The sequence below is a fragment of the Malaclemys terrapin genome, chromosome 4 (assembly GCF_027887155.1).
Source record: "Malaclemys terrapin pileata isolate rMalTer1 chromosome 4, rMalTer1.hap1, whole genome shotgun sequence".
NCBI lineage: Eukaryota > Metazoa > Chordata > Testudines > Emydidae > Malaclemys > Malaclemys terrapin.
Genome location: NC_071508.1, coordinates 7,110,388 through 7,135,818, shown reverse-complemented (window position 1 = coordinate 7,135,818; position 25,431 = coordinate 7,110,388). Strand labels below are relative to the sequence as shown.

The 25,431-nt window shown below is 49.8% G+C and overlaps 1 protein-coding gene across 6 annotated transcripts in view; it reads left to right on the top strand.

Annotated features, from left to right (window-relative positions):
* The window catches only part of CTNND1 (catenin delta 1), a 62,209-nt gene extending 43,322 nt beyond the window's left edge, over nucleotides 1-18,887 (top strand). For 3 of the 6 annotated variants that reach the window (XM_054024870.1, XM_054024869.1, XM_054024874.1), the window contains 14 exons: nucleotides 1,677-2,140; nucleotides 2,225-2,408; nucleotides 2,815-2,932; nucleotides 3,575-3,728; nucleotides 4,363-4,431; nucleotides 6,170-6,297; nucleotides 13,271-13,421; nucleotides 13,871-14,063; nucleotides 14,215-14,329; nucleotides 15,305-15,392; nucleotides 15,841-15,888; nucleotides 16,128-16,228; nucleotides 16,555-16,617; nucleotides 16,858-18,887. In XM_054024870.1, the coding sequence (XP_053880845.1) occupies nucleotides 1,677-2,140; nucleotides 2,225-2,408; nucleotides 2,815-2,932; nucleotides 3,575-3,728; nucleotides 4,363-4,431; nucleotides 6,170-6,297; nucleotides 13,271-13,421; nucleotides 13,871-14,063; nucleotides 14,215-14,329; nucleotides 15,305-15,392; nucleotides 15,841-15,888; nucleotides 16,128-16,228; nucleotides 16,555-16,617; nucleotides 16,858-16,869 (1,888 nt within the window). In that variant the 3' untranslated portion in view covers nucleotides 16,870-18,887. The remainder of the gene's footprint in view (nucleotides 1-1,676; nucleotides 2,141-2,224; nucleotides 2,409-2,814; nucleotides 2,933-3,574; nucleotides 3,729-4,362; nucleotides 4,432-6,169; nucleotides 6,298-13,270; nucleotides 13,422-13,870; nucleotides 14,064-14,214; nucleotides 14,330-15,304; nucleotides 15,393-15,840; nucleotides 15,889-16,127; nucleotides 16,229-16,554; nucleotides 16,618-16,857) is intronic. The other 3 variants (XM_054024871.1, XM_054024873.1, XM_054024872.1) reach the window with 3 other exon arrangements.
* The last annotated feature ends 6,544 nt before the right edge of the window (nucleotides 18,888-25,431 follow it).

Here is a 25,431-nt window from a genome sequence, read left to right as displayed (position 1 = left end):
GACTTGGTCAGGGTGACCGTGTCTGTGTCAGGACTGGGAACTGATGTGACATCTCCTCCAGAGTCCCACTCCAGTGCTAACATGCGTATAGGCCAGGGATCGGCAACCTTTCAGAAGTGGTGTGCCAAGTCTTTCATTTATTCACTCTAATTTAAGGTTTCGCGTGCCAGTCATACATTTTAACGTTTTTAGAAGGTCTTTCTATAAGTCTATAATATCTAACTAAACTATTGTATGTAAAGTAAAGTTTTTTAAAATGTTTAAGAAGCTTCATTTAAAATTAAATTAAAATGCAGAGCACCCCCAGACCGGTGGCCAGGTGAGTGCCACTGAAAATCAGCTCACGTGCCACCTTCGGCACACGTGCCATAGGTTGCCTACCCCTGGTATAGGCTTTTCCCTTGCTGGTCCCCATGTAGGAACGCTGTAATTTTGTCTGTATTGCATTAGCACCTAGGCCAGGATCAGAGCCACATTCTGTTCAGGGAGAATATTTTTGTTTTGCTTTTTAAGTTCTCCTTTTTTCTTTCTCTCTTCCCCCCCCCCCCCCCCCCCCCCCACACCCACACACCCACACACACACACACCAGTTGATGGGGTGATCACTTCAACATTAGTTATGTGGAAACATCTCTGTCCACATTTGGCTTCTCAAAGTATTTTGTCAAAAGCAATTTTGCGATTAAGCGGTGCGCGTTGGTAGCTTCAAAGTCATTACACAATGACTCCTGGGAAAAGGAGGAATTGACTGTCTTGATGCATCACTATTACTATTTATTGTGTCCCATAGGAATTGGGTACCCTTGAAATCTGACCCAGCTACTAACAGGAGTCTGTACCCCTTAATGACTCTGTAATTCTGTAGTCCTCTTTGCATTAAACATTTAGAACTAGCCTGGCCAAGGCTCTGGAGAATGCTAAATAGGAGCGATCCTTCACTAGCATGGGGAGAGCAGGCTTAATGACCTAATAGGTGGCTTCTGTCTCTGACTTATCTGGATTTACATTGCCCTCTAGTGGCCAGAGGATGGAACTGTTCAGCAGACCTTTCCCTGTCTTAAGGAAGTAGAGCTGCTGCTTCTGTGTGTTTTTAGGGTCTCTGAGGATAATCATGACGTACTGATGTAACACTCAGGTGCCCTGACTGAGATTAGGGCTCTGAGTCAGGCACCATAAGCCTAGTAAGATGCTGCCCCAAAGGGTAGAGGGGAAAGAGTAGCTGCAGTTGCCCTGGGCAATGTCATGCTATTGCACCCTTATCTGTCCAGGCCAAGGGAGCTGCTCCCATCACATGGCTTAGGTTGAAGGGCTGAAGAGAAGAGGGTGTGGACCTGGCTGGCCACAGTCCAGCTCCTAGCAGACAAAAACCCACATTTGGCCTCCTTCACCCTACGGGTCAGTGGAAATGGTTCATTGTAGAAGCTAAGAACCATGAAGACCGAGGGAAAGAGCTCTCTGGTCCTGGGGGCCTGTATGAGGGGATGCTGATACTACTGTGCAGAGGCATATGGTTTCTAGCATTCTCAGAGTCCCAGTGTCTCAATGGAATTTCTGTTGTTAACCTCTCTCTGGTTCTGCTGTTTCCCAGCGCTAGGGGCTGGAGACTGAGGTCCGCTCCCCTTCATGGAGCTTATTCCCTGTTCCCCTTTCTAACTCCATTCCTCTCTTCTCTGCAGGAGTTATGAGGATATGCTGGTGGATGAGGTGGCCCCTGATCAGTACTACTGGGCCCCCCTGGCCCAGCATGAGCGTGGCAGCCTGGCGAGCCTGGACAGCCTGCGGAAGGGAGGGCCCCTGCCAGCCAACTGGCGCCAGCCAGAGCTGCCTGAGGTGATTGCCATGCTGAATTTCCGTCTGGACGCGGTCAAATCCAACGCGGCGGCTTACCTGCAGCACCTGTGCTACCGCAATGACAAGGTGAAGACGGAGGTGCGAAAGCTGAAGGGCATTCCGGTGCTGGTAGGGCTGCTGGACCACCCCAAGAAGGAGGTACACTATGGGGCCTGTGGGGCCCTCAAGAACATCTCCTTTGGCCGAGACCAGGACAACAAGATTGCCATCAAGAACTGCGATGGTGTCCCTGCCCTGGTGCGGCTGCTGCGCAAGGCCCGTGACATGGACCTCACTGAGGTCATCACAGGTAATGGGTGGTCTGGGAGTGGTTGCTGGGGAAGGGGACCTGTGTAGTGCCTTGGTCTCACTGGCTGCATGTGCTCCATCTCAGGGACGTTGTGGAATCTCTCTTCTCATGACTCTATAAAGATGGCCATTGTGGACCACGCGCTGCATGCCCTCACTGACGAGGTCATCATCCCACGCTCCGGTTGGGAGAAAGAGCCCAACGAGGACTCCAAGCCACGCCACATAGAGTGGGGGTCGGTGCTCACCAACACCGCTGGCTGCCTTAGGTATTTGCGGGAGCGGCGACGGGAAGGGGGCAGCTGAGCCTGTGGCACTTCAGGCTAAGCTTGTGCTGTAACTGGAATTTCACTCCCACCTTCGGGAGGCTGGTGGCTTCTTCTTCACCATAGCTCTTTGGGGAAGGGGCGATGACTAGACTTGGTGTCTGGATGACTAAAGGCAGAATTGCATGGCAGTGGTAGTGCTGGTGATGAGAAGGTATTAATCGCCTCTCCGATGCATGATCAGTCCCTGATGTGCCTCTTATTACTTGTCTAGCTCAGTTCTTCTCTAGGACAGGGAGAGACTTGGGTGGTTCAGCTTGGTGGGGAGCAGGAACGTGAGAGCAATCTAGTCCTTCTGAGGTGCTGCCACTGTGGCCGTCTCACCCTCCAGTGCTCTCTTCCCCTCTAGAAACGTGAGCTCTGAGCGGAGCGAGGCTCGTCGGAAACTGCGTGAGTGCGACGGGTTGGTGGATGCCTTGATATACATTGTCCAGTCAGAGATTGGCCAGAAAGACTGCAACAGTAAGGTAATGGAGCAACACGGTCCCATCCCCAGTAGATGGGAGCATGCTGCAAGGGCCAAAGCAGTGCCTGTGCTGGCATCTGGCTCTGTTTTTGTTTCTGACAGTGCCTTTAGGAAGAGATGTTCTACTGACCTGTCTTCAGTCACTGCCTTTCCTTCCTGTGACTCTCCTTCCTCCTTTTCAGCATCAGCTTCCTTCTAGGGCCGGGAGGGGAGGAGAGATTCTGGAGCCACCTGATCTGAAGGTGGGGGTGGGGACTGAGTTTCAGAATGGTTTGAAGCCTGGACTGATCTTTCTGTGCTTGGATGTAGAGGCTGCTCTGAATTAATAGTATCCAAACACTGGTCCATGGGTTGATCACCAGCAGGTGACGGAGCCCTTGGTGCCCACAGAGCAAAGCACAATGTGAGGATCAAGCAGTGGGGTGGGGGATCTGAGGCAGGGGAGGTGGTGATGGAATTATCATCTTAAGCAGTAGCCTGAAGCATGGAAGTGCTGGAGAGCTACTGCCCTAAGCCAAGTAACAGTTGCCCCTTCCTCCTTGTGACATCTGAATCTCCACACCATCCTTTATGGCTCTGAAGTATCAGGTGACCAGTAAGCCAGCTGTGTCTCACTGTAAATGACACTCTCTCCCCCCTTCAGCTGGTCGAGAATTGTGTCTGCCTGCTGCGGAACCTATCGTATCAAGTCCACCGTGAGATCCCGCACGCTGAGCGCTACCAGGAAATGCCTCTTAACCCCGCCAACAACGCTGGGCCCCACGCTGCCAGCTGCTTTGGTGCCAAGAAAGGCAAAGGTAAAGCCTGTCTTAGTGAGGAGGAAAATGAGGCTTCTTATCATGCACTAACAATCTTTGGCAAGAAGGCTAAATCACTGCTTTCCTCAAGATCTCTTGTGACAGCAGTGAGACTGCCCTGCCTGTATCTCTAGCCCTTGGTGTTCAGGGCCCTGTGGTGGGTTGATATGCTGTGTTGTCAGGAAAATGTCAGAAGGATCGCCACTAACTTCAAGCCTTTCCCATCTCCTCTCTTCTCTTCCTCCCCCCTCCCCCTTTGCTTTCCTGCCAAACCACCCTGTGATCCTGTTGGTATCTCTCCTCTCCTGCTTCCTCTCTCTCCTGTCCTTCTCTCCGCTTCACTGATAGATGAGTGGTTCTCCAGAGGTGAGTACACTCTTGTCTTTTTCCCTCTTACATGTTAGTTTGGGTGTTCTCCTCTGCCCACTTCCCAGTGGGTGCATGTGGGGTGGATGTTCACAACTCTGGCTAAGGAATGATCTCTGTAGGAGATGCCCACTCTATCCCAAGAGCACCTCTAGAGTTATTCTGATTCTCTCACTAATTGGAGCAAGTGTAATGAGTAATCTGGCTGGGAGGTGGTGGAATAAGCTATGCTAATACCTTGTATTCACTACTCTCATTCCATATGAAGGCAAAAAACCTCTAGAAGAGCCTGGTGCCGATACAGTGGACTTTCCCAAAAGAACAAGCCCTGCAAAAGGTATACTCTCTGGTGCATTTGCTCTACCCGTCTCTCCTCCCCCAGCTCCTCCTGATCTTATCTCAAACTCCATTAAATAGAAGCCAGTTAAATGAAGACCAGTTTTACGAGGGGTGGAGATACAGACAACTAATGACATGAATATAAATGCTGCCTAGCATAATAAAGCCATGACACACATGAGTTCTGGGAAGAGCCTCTCCTACTTCCCTTATAAGAGGGAGGATGGTGCAGTGGTCAGGGCACTAGCCTAGGACTTGGGGTCAATTTTTTGCCATGCCATACTGTGACCTTGAGAAAGTAACTTGGCCTCAGTTCCCAATCTGTACAGGGATAACAACACTACCCTGCCTCCCCAGGGGTGTTGGGCATAAATACATTAAAGAGTATGAGGTGCTCAGATACTGTGGTGATTTGGGGTGTGTGGGGGAAGCAGAAAAGCACCAAGGGTGACTGGAGCTACACATGACTTAGGTAAGGTAAGGGCGATAACAGGTATACCTTTGTCATAGCAAGTGTCCAGTAGCTACTGTTAACTTTAACTTCCCTGCTGTGCAAAACAAGTACAGCAGTGGTATTGGCAAATGTCCCAGATTCTTTTGAAACCAGGAAGACTCTGTGTGCACATTACACCTTTTGGTAAAACAAATAGTGAGTGTTAAACTCCAGGAGCTGCAGGCATTCAGAACTAGAACTGGTTGGGAAAGGTGGAGGGTTTGAAACCCATGGAATGAAAACTTTGAAAAATTCAAAGCTCTCTTCAAACATCTGTGAACTTTTGGCTTTCTCTCTCTGTTCCCCACTGGAAAATGAGGTGTGGAGAAGAAATAAACTTAAACTCCATTTTTGACAAAATGAAAAAATTCAGACAACTTTTTTGCAGAAACTTTGGCTTTCAAAAAGGCCATTTTAAAAAAAGAAAATTTCAAATTAAACTTCACTAGCCCTACTCCAAACAAAGGAACAGATTCTCATGAGACTTGTATACCCACTGATAAGGGTGCAGAGTCTTTCAGTAAAGCACTTCGCAGGACCGGAGACCAAACCCCTCTGCTTAATGTCACCTGGATGTCACTGCAACACCAGCACTTCCAGCTGATCTGGCTTGACGACCTGTTCTGTACAGTTGTGGCTGTGAACACTGTTGAAGTGTCCCTGCCGTGCTCATGTGTAGGCAGGAAAGGCTTTTGTAAACATTACAGTTGCTTGAACTAGCTCTGTAGGCACCAAGAGTATCTACTGGTGATGAGGCTTGAGTCCTCCCTCTCTTCCCTGTACCAAGCTTTCAGACACTGCTGTGGCTGGCTGCTGTGAGCAGTACCTCACCTAAATCTGGCCTGGTGTAAGAGCACTGGCTTAAAGGGGCACTCCGCATCAAACAGCTAAACCTGACCCTTTATTAGTAACCCCTTAGGATTTAAAAATTATTCTAGCACCTATCTGAGTGCTCTGCTGCTTGAAGTGCAGAACACCACTTCATTGACGGAAGTAACTGTCTGGGCTAGTGCAGGAGTGGCACCCACAGTGCTGTGCTGTCTGAGTTTCCAGTGTTGTGGGGCAATGGTTTAAAAACTAAACTGGTTTGATCCAGTTCTTATACTTCTAGTCACTTGGGAAGGGGAGAGGCAAAACCTACACCTTGTGTAATTGTCTAACCTACTGGATAGGCCATTGCTTACTCGGTTACTTAATGAACCTCTCGGATAAGCCTTACCTGTTACTCCGTATCACTTTCTAGGGTATGAGCTCCTCTTCCAACCAGAAGTAGTCCGGATATATATCTCGCTGCTGAAGGAGAGCAAGACTCCTGCCATCCTAGAGGCCTCAGCAGGAGCCATCCAGAACCTGTGTGCTGGTCGCTGGACGGTGAGTCACTTCCAAGGAGAGACAGACTGGGAACTTGATCTTAAAAATGAGGAGAGAATGAAGCCTTGGAGCTGGGTGGGGCTAGGGCACATCAGAAAGGAGGGATCATCCATCCAGTACTGGCATAGGGGGGCCAGGCACCCAGAGGCAGATTAAGGTTTCCTGGGGTCCTGGGCCAGAGCAAGTGGGGGGAGGGGGCCTTCTGCCCCTTCCCGGGGCCAACCCCTGTTCCACCCAGGGTCCACCGCCCCACTGCAGCCCCAAGAAGCTCTATCCTTGTGCATTGGCCCTAGGGCTGCAGCGGTGAGAGAGCTCCTCCAGGGCTGCTGTGGGGGGTGTCCAGGTGCTGGGGCTTTCCCTGTCACCCCTGTGCTTTTGCGGGGATGGTGTGGGGTGTGTGTGTGTGGGGGGGGCAATCAGGCTTCCCCTGGCACGCTCAATGTTTCTGCCTAGGACAGGGTATGGATGCGGGTGCAGGGGCTTCTGCCAGGATAGGAGGGGTGGGGAGTGCAGGGGCTTCTGCCGGAGACCAGGCGTGGGGGGGGGGGGGGGGGAGAGTGGGGAGAAGCAGGGGCTTCCCCTGCCACCCCAAGGCTTCTGCCCACGATGAGGCATGGGCGGGGGGTGCGGGGGCGTGTGTGTGTGTGTGGGGGTGCTGGGGGCTGCCCGACACTTCTGGGGACGGGGTGGGCACTGCTGCTGGGTCTTCCCCTTCCGCAGCAGATTTCTGCTGCACGGGGTGGGGGGTGGGGTGGTTTTTTGGGGCCCCTGGGCATTGGTGTAACTGATGATTTCCAGCATTACCATGGCATCAAAGCTGCTGTAGGAGCCATGTCCCACTCCCAGACTCGTTACTGGGACCAACCTGGCATCAAAGACACTAGTAATGTCATGGAGAGAGACTAATGCTAATTCTAGCACATACCCCTCCCTCCGGAGCCATGCCTGGGCACTCCTTCAACATAAATACCAACGTCTCCCCTTCTGCCCAGTGCCTTCAGCCATCTGTGTTCTTGGTATCAACTCTGTATTAGTGTGCACTATAACTGGTTGCACAAGCTGGTGGTGGGCTCTCTGAGGTTAAGCCTCATGCAGGAATGCTAAGCAGTTCCTGCTGTAGGAGGTGAGAGACAGATGTGACCGAGGGTGATGTTGCAGGGAAGACTAATCAGGAGCTCTTATTTCTTCTAGTAGTGTCCCTGCGGGTGCCCTGCTTTAGGTGTTGGTGCGTCCCTGTGCTGGAAATTGGAGATTTTAGGTAGCAGTGCTCGGTTAGGGTGTGCGCGCACAGCAGCTGTCTGTGGTGTTGGCGCATCCTTGTAGCGTGCGCACAACCCGACCCCCTCAGTTCCTTCTCTGCAGTCCTCAGTGGCAGTGCTGTAGCTTTGAAAATCTTTAGAAAAGAAAATAGCTTACATGGTAGTTTTAGCTTTGATAGTTTAGAATTTAGTTAGCCAGTTATTTGGGTGGCAGGGGGTGGGGGGGAGAGGTTTTTCTTTTTCATTCCCTTCAGATTTAGTTTCTTAGATTAGCAGTAGAAATAGTTTTCATTTTAACCAATTTCTACATTTTTCTTCACATTTCACATCCCAGTTGCGGGAAAAATCATCGGACACAATATGCCTGGCTCACCTGGTTTTCAGAGATGCGACTCCTACCACAAAGCAATGCCCGTCTCTGATGGCCATGCATCTTGTGTCCGCTGCCTGGTGGAAACTCCTATCCCTGTACAAATCACTGTACAAATCTAAAAGTGAGGGCATGGCGAGGCAGATCTCCACATTAAAATGATTATGATGGAAAAGTCCCTGCAGCCGTCTCAGGAGACACCAACAACTCCGTCACAGACCAGCAAAACTTCTGACAAAGGCAATCCTCAGCCTGCCAAAACCTTCGGGAGCTTCGACCTCCCGAAACAGGGTGGCAGTCAGCCAGGAGATCACACTAGAGGAGGTACAAGAGAAGCTGCACAAATGGCTGAGGCGGATGGTTGGAGGATTTGCAGCCAAGATTGCTCTCCCAATTAACGAAGCCATAATGGAGCCTGCGGAGGCCATATGGCAGGCACCTGCATCAGCACCACCTACCAGTAAAAAGGCTGAAAAAAGTACTCGTCCTAGCTAAAGGCATGGACTTTCTCTTCCACCTACCCACAGCTCAACTCCCTAGCGGTGGAAGCTGTCAATCACCGCAGCAAGCAACCCCAGTTCTGTTCCACACAGGACAAGGAACATAAAAGATTAGACCTCTTTGGTCGTAAAATATACTCCTCAGCCCCACTCCAATTCAGGGTGGTGAACTATTCTGCCCTCTTGGCAAATTATGACTTCTCTAATTATGGCGAACTGCAGGAATTCTTGGAGGATCTACCTGAAGACAAACGTCCCCCGCTCAAGGCCATCATGACCAAGGGACAGATAACAGCTCACGTGGCTCTACAGGCCCCAATGGATGTGGCAGACACAGCCGCACAAATAACTGCCACAGCAGTAGTGATCCTTGTTGCAGGCATCGGGAATCCTGAAAGAACTACAGCTGAAGGTGAAGACCTTCCTTTTGACAGCGAAAAGCTCTTCTACTCTAAAAACAGATGAGGTTTACATACAATAAAGGACTCTCAGGCCACATTACGTACCTTAGGCCTATACACCCTACCTAACAAATGATGCCGATACACACCATATCAAAGAAAGACGCATCTTTTCACCCCCAACAACAGTGGCATTTTGACCATAATCAGAATAAACAACGTCCTCAGACAGAGCCCCGCAACATCAGGCCCCGTCTTCTCAATCCTCCATTACCAAACCTCAATTTTGAAGTCTTGGTCGAGAGTCTGAATGACCTTCTCCAGACTAAGCGCTATCGGACACTTTTGCCATTGCTTACACCCGTTTTACCACACTTTGACAGCTATAACAATGGACCAATGGGTACTGGGGATCATAAGATCTGGTTATGCTCTCCCGTTCCTTTCCATACCACCCACTCTCCCCCTTTCCCTGTACCTCTTCAGAGACCCCTCTCACGAGCACCTCCTACAACAGGAAGTGGACTATCTCCTGTATCTGGGTGCTGTGGAACAAGTTCCACATCAATACGAAGGGAAGGGTTACTACACAAACTATTTCCTCACCAAAAAGAAAAGCAGTGGATGGAAACCCATCTTAGATCTCCGGAAGGTAAACAAATGTGTCCACAACCGCAGTTCAAAATGGTCACATTAGCCACAATCATACCAGCACTAGACAGGGGGACTGGTTTTCAGCCCTTGACCTTCAAGATGCATATTTTCATATCACCATACGTCTGGCCCACAGACGATTCTTGAGGTTCACAGGAGTATCCAACCACTACCAATACAGAGTCCTACCCTTCGGCCTCTCCGCTGCCCCTCGAGTTTTTTTTCAAAAACACTCATGGTCGTAGCTGCACACTTACAACATAGAGGGGTGCTGATCTTCCCGTACTTGGATGACTGCCTATTGAAAGGTATGACCTGGGAGGAGACACACATGGTACAAATACCCATAGAGCTGTTCCACAAGCTGGGTTGCAGATAAATTCAAAGAAATCTACTCTAACCCCACACAACACCTGGAGTTCATAGGCACCTACCTCGACTCCGTACAAACCAAGGCAATACTACCAAACCACAGGTTCATGACAATGAACACTCATTTCCACGATCACAGAGTCCACAAACATCTGTGAGGACTTGCCTTCAGCTCCTGGGACGTATGGGGGGCACGACTTTTGTCGTAAGGCACGCGCTGTCTTTAGGGCTGGCTGAGCACTGTGTATATGCCCAGCAAACACAACCTAAGCAAAAGAGTCACATTGCCTCCAAAGGTCCTCACATCTTTACACTGGTGGATGAAACCAGAAAATGTTTGTATGGGCATCCCCTTTCAATAGGACCTTCCATCACTCACTATCACGATAGATGCATCCCCGATAGGCTGGGGCGCTCATTTGGACCACCACATCGTATAGGGCAAGTGGGGGGGAGGGATTGCTCAGTGGTTTGAGCATTGGCCTGCTAAACCCAGGGTTGTGAGTTCAGTCCTTGAGGGAGCCATTTAGGGAACTGGGGTAAAAATCTGTCTGGGGATTGGCCCTGCTTTGAGCAGGGGGTTGGACTAGATGACCTCCTGAGGTCCCTTCCAACACTGATATTCTATGGTCGGTGATGGAAACTGAACCTCACGTCAACCTCCTAGAGCTCAGAGCAGTACACAACGCATGCTGTGACTTCCTGCCAATCCTACAGAACAAATCAATTCACATACTAACTGACAACATCACATGCATGCTCTATATCAATTGACAAGGAGGAGCTTGCTCCCACTCTCTAGGCACAGAAGCCCTGAACTTATGGAATTGGTGTATCCGCAACAACATAAACATCACGGCAATCTTACCAACCGGGGTGCTGGAACACAACAGCAAATACTCTAAGCAGATACTTCTCAGAGGAACACAAATGGGAAATACATGAATGTCCTCAATGATATTCCAGAAATGGGGCTAACCAATAGTGCCCTCTCTTCTGCTTCAGAGCAGGTCTAACACCCAAATCATTAGGGGATGCCTTCCTCATATTGTGGAACACATCACTCCTGTATGCATTCCTGCCGATACCTTTAATCTCGCGACTGATTGACAAGATACGGACTAACAGAGCACACATCCAGATTGTCCCCACCTGGCTCAGACTTGATTTCCCCTACCTGCTGCGCCTGGCAGTGTGTGCCCCACACACACTTGCCTTATGGGGGATCTTCTGTCACAGAAAAAGGCCAAACACTCCATACCAATCCAGAGACGTTCCAGCTCAAGCATTGCTCCTACGTGGTTTCAAAATGGAGAACTAGACTGTTCAGAAAGTCTGCTGTTTAGTAATCTCTGTTTCACTCTATCTACCACTAGAAATACTTGCCTCCAGAAGTGGAAGAGATTCTTGATGTGGTGCCAACAAAAACAAACCGATTTGGTCAGGGCGCCTCTATCTACTATATTAGAATTCAAAGAATCTGTCTTGACCATAAGCTCAATTAAATTACATCTAGCAGCTGTTACTGCCTTTCACAATAAGACAGAGGGGACGTCGGCCTTCGCTCATCCAATTACGAGATGCTTCCTAGTGGGTATACAGAACATGTATCCAGAAGACCGACAACCTACACCACCATGGGACCTGAATCATGTACTCAAATGTCTCACCAGACCACCCTTTGAGCCACTAGCAACCTGCTCTCTCCTACATATGTCAGTGAAGGTCGTGTTTCTGGTGGCTATCACATCAACCAGAAAAGTCAGCAAAATAGGGGCACTGATGGCTGAACCTCCCTACGCTGTAGTCACCAAAGACAAAATCATGCTACGACCTCACCTGAAATTATTGCCGAAAGTAGCTACATCCTTCCACATAAAGCAAATGATACTTACCCTCATTCTACCCTAAACCACACAGGGATTCTCAGGAGGCTGCCCTCCACGCACTGGATGTCAGGTGAGCCATAGCATTCTATTTAGACAGAACCAAACCTTTCTGGAAGTCACCTAGACTCTTTATCTCCACAACAGAACAATCAAAGGGTTGTGCAATATCGACCCAGAGACTAGCTAAATGGATCTCCACCTGTATCTGAATCTGCTACCAACTACACAATAAAGAGCATCCCTCAGGCATCAGATCTCATTCTACACTTGCTATGGCTACATCAGTAGCCTTCCTAAACAATGTCCCCTTAATAGATATATAGAGCTGCCACCTGGGCATCAGAGCACACCTTTGCTAAACACTATGCCAGCACCCATGGTGCTATGTCAGACACCATAGTTGGCCTTACATGTGTAGCGGTTGAGAGCATGGTAACTCCGAAGCCCCTACCATCCACACGGGGGGAACTGTGGAGCACCCACAGGGCTACTATTCGAAGAAGTAGTTACTCACCTTGTGCAATAACTGTTGTTCTTCAAGATGCGTCCCCTTGTGGATACTCCACTGCCCACCCTCCTCCCCTCTGCTTCGGGGATTTTGGTATCTGACTCTTCGGTGGTGAAGGAATGGAGGGGGGTCGGGTTGTGTGCGCGCTACAAGAGGCACCAATGACACCACGAGACAGCTGCTGCATGCGCGTGCCCCAACCAAGCACTGCTACCTAAAATCTCCGATCTGCGGCGCAGGGATGCACCAACCCGTGGAGCATCCACAACTACTTGTGTGTCCCACAAAGGGGTGTGTAGTGTCTTTAATCTTGAGTCCCACAGCTGAGAGTCAGATGCCGAAGGCCAGCTAAGCTAGTTATCTGCGCCTTTGAAGCAGCGTCTTGCATGTGCTGTGCAAGCTGTCTGAATAACATAGCTTATTATTATGGGGCCTAGCTTCTTGGGGAGCCTCTGCTTTCCTTTTTCACACTGTTGACCCAGCATTAAATGCAACTTTCTCTAGTCCACGGTTGAGTTGCCCATAACTGCATAGTGGATTGTATTCTTGGCTCAAACTCTCTCTGGGACGGGAACTGTCCCTTGCCACATGTCTAGCACAGTGGACTCCTGAGTTGGTTGAGCCCTCTGCCATGCTCCCTGTAATACAAATGTCAGGCAATGGTCTCTCCAGCAGTGTATCCTGTCTCTGATGTGGTCAGACTAGCTGGGTCAGATGAAGGTGTGAGAAGCGCCATAATGGACACTTCTGTTCGGTTGTAGTATTGCATTGATTAGGCTTTTGGGGCGCATTACCCACCTTGGTAGCATCTAGTGTTGGCTGTTCAATACCAGACTGCTTGGGTGGGATGATTCCTGTAGGCCTCCTGGGGAGGGAGGGAGTGACTCAGTGGAAGCATGTATGGGGCTGGGTGCCAGCCCTAGAGATGGAAGGGTGGGAAGGCATAATGCTGTCAGTGGGGAACTGGTCATCTGCCTTCTCTTGTAACCCTGTGGCACCCTACTCTCGTCCCCCCCGCAGTATGGCCGGTACATCCGTTCGGCGCTGCGCCAGGAAAAGGGGCTCTCTGCTGTCGCTGACCTCCTGACCCACGACAGTGAGCGGGTGGTGAAAGCAGCATCCGGCGCCTTGCGTAACCTGGCAGTGGATTCCCGCAACAAAGAACTGATAGGTAAGAGCTGTGGAGGCAATGTCTGCTCTGTAGCTGCTCCCCTGCCCCACCCCCCACTGCACTCCACTCAGAGGGCATGTCTTGTCTCTGCATCAGCCAGGAGTTATCATGGTTCTTGCTTGTTGCTCTTGCCACCTCAAGGGTACTGTGATGCCCCTTGTTCCTCTGGAAACTGCAGACTTCTGTTCCATTCCTCTGACCCCAATCGCGTCTAACATGAGGCAGGGGGTGCTGTGCTATCTTCCAGAATGCCTCTAGTAGGCTTTGTGGAGGGAGGGGGAAAGGCATCAGAACCAAGAATGACCAAACACTTCTGTCCATCCCTGATGATCCTCTTGACTCATCTTCCGTCCTGCGTGGCTCTCCCAATTCATCTGGCTGCTTAGTGTTCCTCATGCCTTCTGATCCAGTTGTGACTGACCTGATTCTCCCACCTGCCCCCACTCCAGGTAAACATGCCATCCCCAACCTAGTGAAGAACCTGCCAGGCGGGCAGCAGACCCCAGCCAAGAACCTGTCTGAGGACACGGTGGTGTCAATCCTGAACACCATCAATGAGGTCATTGTGGACAATCTGGAGGCCGCCAAAAAACTGCGTGAGACTCAAGGCATTGAGAAGCTGGTGCTGATCAACAAATCTGGGTAGGTGTGTCCCAGGGGAAGGATATGCTGGAATTTTGTCTGAGACTTCCTGCCCCCTTTCTCCCCACAGTCTGCCTTTTCATGCATGACTCAGAGGGGACTGGATATTATCCCGTACTGCATCTTCACATTCTTGTCTTGCTCTTTCCAGGAACAGATCAGAGAGGGAAGTCCGAGCTGCTGCCCTTGTCTTGCAGACAATTTGGGGGTATAAGGAACTGCGGAAGCCACTGGAGAAGGAAGGATGGAAGAAATCTGACTTCCAGGTACCTGAGGTGACTGGGAGATTGTTGGTGAGGGGTCATTGGCTTTCAGAGGGTGGGGAGAGACAAGGTTCGTATTTGGAACTCCACTGGACCTTTTAGCATGTTTCTAATAATGCTTCATGTTTAGACTCCTTCCCTGTTGCTGATGAGCAGTGGCCAGCCTTCTGGACACAAGCTGGCCCTGCCCTCCTGGTGCCCCCAGTAGCCCTGCTGCCTCATGCTGGGCCAAAATCCTAGCTGTGTTTATATAAAATCCTGAAGAGGAAGGCCATCCTGTGGCTAAGGCGCTGGCCTGGGACTCTGGACATCTGGGTTCAGTTCCCAGCTCTCCTTGTGTGACCTTCGGCAAGTCATGTGGGGCCAGTAACTTGGAAGCCAGCAGCTCCCATTCTCAGTGTGGCTGGGAAGGTTCTTGTTTTCAATAGATACTGTTGGGTGCTGAGAACTCCGGACAATCTGGCTACTTTTCTAGGAACTGATCTTAGAATTCTGGCTTTAATCCCTGTCAGGTTCCCATTTGATAGATGGGGATGGGCACGTCCTGCCTTTCCATGGGGCTTCGTGATTCGTGTGAGATCCGTATCTGAGGTGCTCAGATACTGGATCCCACATACACATGCAAGTTCCTAGATGGCACTAAACTTCCCCCTTGATAGACGGCTATTCTCACAGCTCCTTGCAAAAGAGTCAAAATGCAAAGAAGCTTATTCACCAGGCCAAATCCTGTCTTCCACTGCATATTGAACCTCTCCTGTCAGCGGCACCCAGCCTTCCCTGGGATGGGCTTGACCTCTCTTCAGGCCTTCAGACGCTAGAGGGCAGCACACTTGGATCAGTCCAGATTCTGCTATTGCTGAGCTCCAGCTGTAGAGGCCTAGGTATCTTGGTGTGGCAGGCTAAGGGACCTATGTGTGTGTGATCTGGCAACTGGGATGTGTGGGGTCATGGATGTTACAGGCCCCTCTCCTGTTTCAGGTGAATCTAAACAATGCCTCTCGGAACCAGGGAGGTAACTCGTTCGATGACAGCACCTTGCCCCTCATTGACAGGAACCAAAAAGCAGGTATGTCGCGCCCTGTAGACCGCCGTGCAGCCCTCACCAGTCCAGTCAGACCTGCTGACCCCCTATGTTCAGATTGCTTCAGTTGCTCTTGCTGCAAAACCCAACATGTTGTCCAGTGCAGTTAGTGGGCTCTGTGTTCCAAGAGCTGACTCTGCACCTCACTCTTGCTGGTTTCACTGGGAGCTGTTTGGAGCACAGACGTTGTCGGAGGTGTTGAGCAAACTTAACAGTCCATGGGTTAGGCTGAGATCGTAGCTGGTGTTTGTAAAGGCCCTATAGCATCTTGCATTGGGTTTGTGAGCCAGCTGACTTCACTGCAGGCTTAGGTAACTCTTGCCTGCCTGAGTGAACCCAAACAATGAACCAGCTTACCTGCTGCCTGAGAGTTTGCCTGGCTGGGTGAGCACCCTTGAGGGTGGTGTCTGAAACTCCCGTCCTTTCCCTCTAGATAAGAAATCCTCCCGAGAGGAGATCCAGATGAGCAACATGGGACCAGGTAAGAAACTGGCAGCTGGCTTATGGCACAGACACAAAGACTAGAGTATGTGGGGATCTGCCTAGAACATGTCCTGCTGCTTAGATCTGAGCTAACACTGGAGAGGGAGGGAATGTGTAAAGCGTCAGGAAAATCCTTGTCAATAGCTCTTGACCGGCACTACCAGCTTCATGCAGCCTAAGCTCCCAGCTGCTAGTTGGAGGGGTCTGTCTCACTTGCCATGTGTCCTCCTAATCCAGACAACAACTACACCACACTGGAGGAGAGAGACCACAATAGGACCCTAGACCGGTCTGGAGACCTGGGCGACGTGGAGCCGCTGAAGGGAGCACCGTTGATGGTAAGACCTGCTAACCCTCTCGAGTCTCCTTAGTCCCCTGCTACTTCTACTCTGCTCTCCTGAATCCCAGAAACCTGGGGCAGATGGGGAGGGAAGGGCTCTGGACCTAGGTGGTCAGGACAGGCAAACTGGAAGAGGGATACTTGTTGGCCTTTGTGTTGGAAGGAGCCAAGGAGAGAACCCAGGCTGGTGTCAGATGACTCTGCTTTACTGCTCTGCCTGGACAGTCCTTGTCTTCCCCCTCAACCCATCAAGCTCAGCGTCCCTTTTCCCCTTCCTGTGTCTTGCATCCTTCCCCAAACCCCACTAACAATGTGTGTCTGCAGGAGGATGAAAGGCAGGATTCCCTGCATGAGGAGGATGACGATCTGTTGGCTTATCCCCCTATGGTATGTTCCAGACTCCCTTTGAGTCTCCTGTTCATGTACACCAGGAAGCTGGAGGATAACCTTCTTGGGCAATCTAGTGGTGCTTGGCCAGTCAAATCATACTCTATTCCAGATCCCAATCACTTGCTGATCCGTGACCATAATCTACCTTGATTTGTTTTGCTTGGTGTGCATTGTGCTCCTGCTTGATGACAACTCCTCCCCCCTGGTGCTAACCTTTTCTCCTCTCTCTCTCCACAGCAGAAGATCTAGTCTCCTCCCTGCCTCCGCTCAGTTTGGGTTTATAGTATGTTATATACAACTCTTTCTTTGTGGTGGAATGGACTGATTTTTACCTTACTTTTGCTGGACTCTTTGTGCCAACTACCCAGCCAAATGATTGGCCCTCTGCACCCCTTCTGCCTGGGGGTGGGGGACATCCGGACAGGGCCCCCTCACTCCCTTCTGTAGACGGCTGCTCCTCGATCCTTGGATGCCTTTTTATCTTTCCTTCCAAGAGCAACTCCTGCAGACCAAATACTTCTGAGGGATCTCACTGGAGCGACTAAGGCAGGCTCTTCAAGGAACTCCTCCTCTGACGCCACAATCTCCTGCTGCACTCACAGCGCAAGGTGGATCTCAGTGGAGCCCTGTTGTACTGGGATTGCTTTTCCTTTAAGAGACATCAGCTCTGCTCCTGGAGGCAGGGGTCCAAGTCCACCGCTGCCTCTTAGCCTATAGAATATATTTTTGTGTGTGATCACTTTGCAAAGGATGCTGGGAATACAGGAACATTCCAGGCAGTGGTGATGGGAGGGGTAGGGACTGGCAGTTGCTGGGAGGGGGAGGGGGAAATCGCAATACTCCTGTCTCATGATTGATTGCATTTGGATGCCAGATGGTGGTTGTGGGGAAGTCTGTCCTGAATGGACTTCTGTTTGGTTGGCCTATTGCCTCTTATCTGGGGGAGGAGACGTGTGTAAATGGATGTGCAAGGGTGGGGATTGGATCACTTTGCTTCCTACTCTGTAGGGGGGCCTGGGTGAGTGTTCATCCGGATGGGTTGTTCAGGGGCAGGTATTTGAGAGAGGAGCCAGCTTGGGAGACAGTGGCGAGGGATGTGAGGGAGAAGATCCTGGTATGTAGCAGGGGCAGGGCTGGCTCTCCGATGGGAAGAGGGTGTTGGGTTTTTTAAGAGATGCACTGTTTCGTTAACTGTCCTAAGTCTGAGAGGTGCCATGGCTTTGGGTATGCCGGGAGGAGGGGGGTGATGGATTGGGAGGGGTGGTGATAGGAAGCAAAAACTTGCTTGGAACTACTATCCCCATCCCATACACATCGGGTAAATGTAGCAGTGTCTGTCGATCTCTCGACACGTGCCTTTCTTTGCCACTGTGAAACAGTTTCTTCCAACTCGTAGGCCCGCTCGCCTGGTAGAGGAGGAGGCGTGTTTTTGGATTCAAGGAGTTGGGGATCTCTGGCATAGACTAGCTTCTGCTCTCCTCCCCACTTGGGGTTCTGGCCTTACTGTGTTGATACCTCCCCTGGACACAAGGGGTAGCTGGATTCCCAGGAATGTTTGGGTTGTGGGGATAAGTAGGGGCTTCTCTTTCCTACCTAAATCCTCATTGGAGTGAGGTGGGGAAGGGAGAGCATTGTCAGCCTGCACATAATGGGATTGCCTGCTGAGACTGGGAAGCTTCAAGTGGTCTTGGCCTCCCCACCCCATTCAGCCAGGTGGAAGGGGAAACCATGGGTGCTCTGATGAAGGGGGTGTGTCTTTGCCTCCCCATGGAAGATGTTCCTAGCCCCTCTTCTGCATACAGTGCAACTGTAAGCCTCTCCTTAAGGCCACAAACTGGACTTGGATTGCTCTAGTCTAGTGTGCTCAAATGGGATTCTCATTTTCCCCCCACTGTGCATGCACTACACAAGGGAGAAGGTCTGGGCTGGGAGATCTGTGCCTCTCTAACCCCACCTTTGTTGCTTCCAGCCTCTTTCCCTTGGAAGGGACTGAAGTACAAATCCAAGCTGTCTTTCTGGGGTCTAACTCTTATGTATGTAAAACACTAATTCCTTTTTTAATTCCAGATGAACCAAAAACTCCTCCTTTCCCCCACAGACTGCTTTAGCACCTGCAGCGGGGAACCAATAACTGACTATTTTGCTCTCTTCTGCACCCCTTGTTGTGGGGTGCGGGGAACCTGTTCTTTGTCTGATTCCTGCGCGCGCTCTTGTAATGCTTTTAAAACAAAATGATTTTTTTATATAAATAAAGTTTTTAAAGTGTGTATCTGAGGAAAGTGGAGTTGCTCCTTTAGAACTGGCTGGAGGCAAGTGCCAGGGTAAGACAAACCAGTGAGGGGCTGGTCCTCTAATAGGGCCACGGAAGGCGTTTATCCAGTATTCTATGACTCCCAATTAAAATGGACTGAGAAGCTCAGATGCTACAGTATTTGATCCTCACGCACCCCTCTGAGGTAGGGCCATGCTGTTTATCCCTATTGTACAGGTGGGAGGAACTGAGGCACAGACTAAGGGACTTGCCTAAGATCACACGAGGAGGCTGTGGCAGGTAAGGGAGTTGAACTGGGGGGGGGTCTCAAAGTCCTAAGCTAGTGCCCTAAACACTGGGCCTATCCTTTGCTTGTATCTGCTACTGGCTTAATGGATGCCAAGGAAGAGAGACCTTTATAGCAGAGATCCTAGATCCAATCCCCACCACTTGTCACTTAACAATGGTGGCAACATAGAACTGCTGCGCACATCAACGCTGCTTTGGCTATAGGCCTAGTCGGTGTGGAACATTCCTAATTCACAAATCTCTCTGCTACTGCTCCCAGCAGCATGGACTCAGTACTTCTGAGAGATCTGCTAGAAAACTGGGCTTTGGTGCTTGAGGTCCTGGGTTCAAAATGGCTGGTGAGCCAGGCAGGAGTCTTGCTAAAAGCAACATTTAGCATTTCACATCCATTTGAGCTCAAGCTCTTCACAGAGGTGGAGGAATGTCTTCCTGTTACAGATGGAGAAACTGAGGCCCAGAGGCAAACAGACCTGCCCAAAGGTGCAGCATTAATTAGAGGTGGGCACAGAACCAGAATCTGACTCTCACTCTAGGGTCTGCACCATTCCCCTGTTCAGCCTGGGTGTAGTAGGGGCTACATTGCTAGTGTCCTCTCTAGTCGTGCCCCCTCAGCAGAAGAGTTGAGTTTGCCCAACAACAGATCACTTGCTGCTCAGTCACCCCTGAGCTTGCTTTCCATGCGGCATTGAGCAGTTCTCAGCTAGGATCTGCTCTGCGGGGAGGGGGGGGGTGTATGGGTGAGAATTCATGTTGCGTTCTAGGGTGTGTGAGCCCTCTAGGGCAGCATAGGCCAGGGTGTTGCCACTACATTGAGCACCATAAGAACACTCCCTCTTGGCTACAAAAGAAGCACTTGTCAGCCCAGCTCAGTAGCATGGGCTGTTTTTATCCCAGATTCTCATAGCAGCAGAACATCCCCCTTCCACTGCTCCTTGTTTTACCCTCAACCCTGTAATCTAGATGGCTGGAGCGAGTCCCTTGCCAATAGTGGCAGTGCCCATGATCTGAGGCCTTTGATGACAGCAGTCTTGACCACAAGCTGGCCCTTGTAATCCTCCCCCTGTGGGCAGTGAGGCATGGGTTGGTGGAGCTCTTCCCCAGGGACGTATTCCTTAGGCCAGTATCACGCCCCTGACTCCTGGGTCAGTCGTGGGGAAGCTGGGCTAGTTTGGTTGGCTGGCTGTTAAGTAAATGTTTACTCTGCACGCACACAGGGCTGGGTGCAGACAGCTCTGTACATCACAGAAGATACTGCACTTCATAACCTACTAGACCAGACAGCTCTTGGACTCATTCTTAAGGGCATGACCACTAGCTAATAGTAAGCTGCTCTCACAGTCCCCTCCCTCTCATACTGGTGAGGTCCAGCTCTTTCCATGAGTGACTCTAGTGCCAGTCCCAATTCTTGGCTCACTATGCCTTTTTCTCTGTCCACAGCCCTTCTGCTCTTCAATTTCCACAGGTTGCCCCTAGGTGTGGCGAACACTTCCATGCACAGGAGCAATATAGTAACTGGAGTTCTGAACAGAAAACTCAGTTGCTCTTAATCCACCCCCCCAAGTCTCTGAATAGCAGACAACTGCCCCAGTGGGTTCTTTAAACAAAGCTATTACAAAAATGTCATTTGCAGTCGCAATGCTGTTAATATGCAGTAGGCTTCTGCAATGGCCTCTGTGGGAAAACCAGCATTACGGAAGACACTATTTTAAATCCAGTTGGGGGTCCCTGACCTTGGTGCCCTGTAGCAACTGTGCTGGCCTCTTCTGTGATGTGAGTTGACAAGGAGCTAGACCCTGAGTCTCTTAGCTGGCTCCGTCATCAACTTCCATGGTAAAATATTTAACTTAGAGCTGCTTCAATGGTTAAGCTGTTATTGAACCGATAGGGTGGGGGAGCAAAAAGCCAGGTCTAGCTTTGCACCTGCATTGTAATCCCTTGGAGAGCAGTGACCTGCTGAGTATGGAAGGTAACACTGCAGAACTCAAGGTTTGGCCTTAGCAGTTACGGTTCCTCCTTGTCTGACAGCGTGTTACGGAGCACAAAAGGTGGTGGCAAACGTCCAGACTCCACTCTCAAACACGGGCCTTGCTCACTGGCCTGGAAGGTGGTGGTTGCCGACCGGAGTGATTGTGACCTGATTACATTCATTATGGATGAACTGCAGACAGTCCCAACCGCTAACTTACTTGGTGCTGCTAAAAAGCCAGCTTCCCAAAGCAGAAGGCGATCGGCTTTGTGAACAAAAATTCAGATGGAAAAATGTGACTCAAAATTGGGAGTTAAGAATTTAGTAGATGCCCAAAAAGTCTCAATAGTGAGAGAACAACCCTGGTAAAAGGCCATCCACTTTGAGAACTGAAGACTGCAATTAGAATTTTTATTTCTACATAACACATGGGGTCTGGGGGGAAAGTGATGCCAATTGCTACAAGCTAGAAATTAAAGGGTAGACAATTAATATTTGGAGGGGTCTAAAATATTGGAGGTGGGGAACAATGGGAATCTCAGAGGTCCTTTAAACGTCCATTTACCAGATGGAGACAGTAAATAGTTATTGAACATATCTGCCTTTTCTGCATCGCTATATGTTTCTGGTCTGTATTTGGAAAGAAAGTGTCTTCACAAGTGAGGATAATGAACTACTTTCCAGTTCATTTGTAATTCGAGCTGGGTGTGAAAAACTTCCTCCTCTCATCCCATACTGGGACAGAGTCAATCTGTTTTGGATTCAAACAAACTAACTTGGTTTGAATCAACCAAAACATTGTTTTGATAATTTTCTAAAATGATTGACCATGGCTTCTGAAATTTTAAAAGTCCTTTTAAATCAGAAAACTGATTTTTGTTTGTTTTATTTTGAACATGTTAAATGGAGGCATTTTGACAATGCTGAAACTTCTTAAATGTTTGTCTAGACATTAGAATCATAGGACTGGAAGGGACCTCGAGAGGTCATCTAGTCCAGTCCCCTGCACTCGTGGTAGGACTAAGTATTATCTAGACAATCCCTGCTCTTAAAAATTTCCAATGATGGAGATTCCACAACCTCCCTAGGCAATTTATTTCAGTGCTTAACCACCCTGACAGAAAGCTTTTCATAATGACCAACCTAAACCTCCCTTGCTACAATTTAAGCCCATTGCTTCTTGTCCTATCCTTAGAGGTTAAGAACAATTTCTCCCTCCACCTTGTAACCTTTTATGTACTTGAAAACTGGTATCATGTCCCCTCTGTCTTCTCCTTTCCAGACTAAACAAACCCAATTTTTTCAATATTCCTTCATAAGTCATGTTTTCTAGACCTTTAATCATTTTTGTTGCTCTTCTCTGGACTTTCTCCAATTTGTCCACATCCTTCCTGAAATGTGGTACCCAGAACTGGACACAATACTCCCAGTTGAGGCCTAATCAGCACGGAGTAAAGCAGAAGAATTACTTCTCGTGTCTTTCTTACAATACTCCTGCTAATACATCCCACAATGTTTGTGCTTTTTTTTTTATTTATTTTTTAAACAGTGTTACCCTGTTGACTCGTATTTAGCTTGTGGTCCACTATAACCCCCCCCCACACACACACACCCACACCCCGATCCCTTTCCGCAGTACTCCTTCTTAGGCAGTCACTTCCCATTTTGTACGTGTGCAACTGATTGTTCCTTCCTAAGTGAAGTACTTTGCATTTGTTAAATTTCATCCTATTTACTTGACACCATTTCTCCAGATCATTTTGAATTTTAATCCTATCCTTCACAGCACTTGCAACCCCTCCCAGCTTGGTATTGTCTGCAAACTTTAAGTGTATGCTCTATGCCATTATCTAAATCGGGTTCTCAACCTTTTTCTTTCTGAGCCCCCCCAACATGCTATTAAAAATTCCACAGCCCACCTGTTTTCTGCATCTATAAGTCAGGGCCTGTGTTAGGGGTAGTAAGCGGGGCAGTTGCCTGGGGCCCCATGCCACAGAGGCCCCTGTGAAGCTAAGCTGCTCAGGCTTTGGCTTCACCCCTGGGTGGTGGGGGCTCAAGGTCTCAGGCTTCAGCCCCATGAGGTGGGGCTGAAGCTTTCTGACCTGGGCCCCAGCGAGTCTAATGCTGGCCCTGCTTGGTGGACCCCCTGAAACCTGCTCATGGCCCTCTAGGGGACCCTGGACCCCTTGTTGAGAACCACTGTTCTAAATCCTTGATGAAGATATTGAACAGACCCAGACCTGATCCCTGCAGGACCCCACTTGTTATGCCCTCCCAGCATGACTGTGAACCACTGATGATTACTCTCTGGAAACAGTTTTCCAACCAGTTATGCACCCATTTTATAGTAGCTCCATCTAGATTGCTTTCCCCTAGTTTGAGAGTGTCATGCGAGACAGTAGTCAAGATATACCACGTCTACTGCTTTCCCCCCCCACCCCTCCCATCCACAAGGCTTGTTACCCTGTCAGAGCTATCAGGTTGGTTTGTCAAGATTTGTTCTTGACAAATCCATGCTGACTGTTACTTATCACCTTATTCTAGATGTTTGCAAATGGATTCCTTAATTATTTGCTCCATTAACTTTCTGGGTACAGAAGTTAAGCTGACTGGTCTGTAATTCCCCAGGTTTGTCCTTATTTCCCTTTTTATAGATTGGCACTATATTTGCCCTTTTCCAGTCTTCCATGACTTTTCAAATATAATCGGTAATGACTCTCCTCTCCTCAGTCAGCTCCTTGAATGTCCTAGGATGCATTTCATCAGGCCCTGGTGACTTTAAGGCATCTAACTGGTCTACGTAGCTTTTAACTTATTCTTTTCCTATTTTAGCCTCTGGTCCAACCTCATTTTCACGGGTAGTCCCTATGATAGATGTCCAATCACCACCAACCTTCTTAGTGAAAACTGAAACGAAGAAGTCATTAAGTACTTCTTCCATTTCCACATTTTCTGTTATTGTTTCTCTCCTCCCTCCCCCCACTCCCCCTACCCCTCATTGACTAACAGGCCTACCCTGTCCTTGGTCTTCCTCTTGCTTCTAATGTATTTGTAGAAGGTTTTCTTGTTACCCTTTATGTCTCTAGCTAATTTGATCTTGTTTTGTGCCTTGGCCTTTCTAATTTTGTCCCTACATACTTGTGTTATTTGTTTATATTCACCCTTTGTAATTTGATCAAAACCAACCCTTTCCTGTGAAAAGTTTAGTGGTTCTTTGAGTGCTTGTTCATGCTGGTTCCAATCAGGTGTGCGCGCCCTGCGTGCTCGGTCGTTGGAAACTTTTCCCTTAGCAGCTCCCATGAGATTGGCTAGGGAGCCCCCTGGAGTGGCGACTTCCTGGCGCTCAATATATGACCCTGCCGATCTGACCCCCCTTCAATTCCTTCTTACTGTCCGTGGCCGCCGTTGCAACGGCGTTCACTTGCTTGCAAGTGCTCCCTTAGCCTAGGGTCTAGTTCTTTTGTAGTTTTAATTGTTAGGGTATGTCTACACTACCCGCCGCATGGGCAGGTAGTGATCGATCTATCGGGGATCGATTTTATTGCGTCTAGTGTAGACGCAATAAAATCGATCCCCGATCACTCTGCCGTCGACTCCGGAACTCCACCGCAGCGAGAGGCGGAAGTGGAGTCAACGGGAGAGCGGCAGCAGTCGACTCGCCGCTGCCGTCCTCACGGCCAGGTAAATCAAACTAAGGTACGCTGAGTTCAGCTATGCTATTTGTGTAGCTGAAGTTGTGTATCTTAGGTCGACACCCCCTCCCCCCCCCAGTGTAGACCTAGCCTTAGTTTAGTTAGTAGTAGTGATTGTTGGCAGGGATCGTTTGTATCCCATCACCCTGCCTTGGGCTGCGGGGCATGCCACAAGCCCTGGGGTTTAAGTCTTGCGGTGTTTGCCGGAAGCCTATGCCCAATAGTGATCCCCACGACTCGTGCCTTAGGTGTTTTGGGGAGGCACATCAGTCAGAGCACTGTAAGATTTGCAAGGCTTTCAAGCCTAGAACCAAGAAGGAGCGGGACTTCCGTTTAAAACAACTATTGATGGAAGCCGCGCTCGGTCCCATGGCACCGGACCGCCCAGCCCTGGGACCAAGTTCATCGGTGTGGAGTGCCCCGGCATCAGTCCGCGACTCGGTGCCGAAGAAGGACTCCAGTGGGAGAGACCCTTGGCTCTGAAAATCCCTGGCACCGCAGCAAGGAGCAGCGCCCCGGCACTGCTCCATGTCCCCGGTGCCACGCAAGCAACATAAGAAAACAGATGGGGGGCGCTCTGCTGAGAGGGCTGC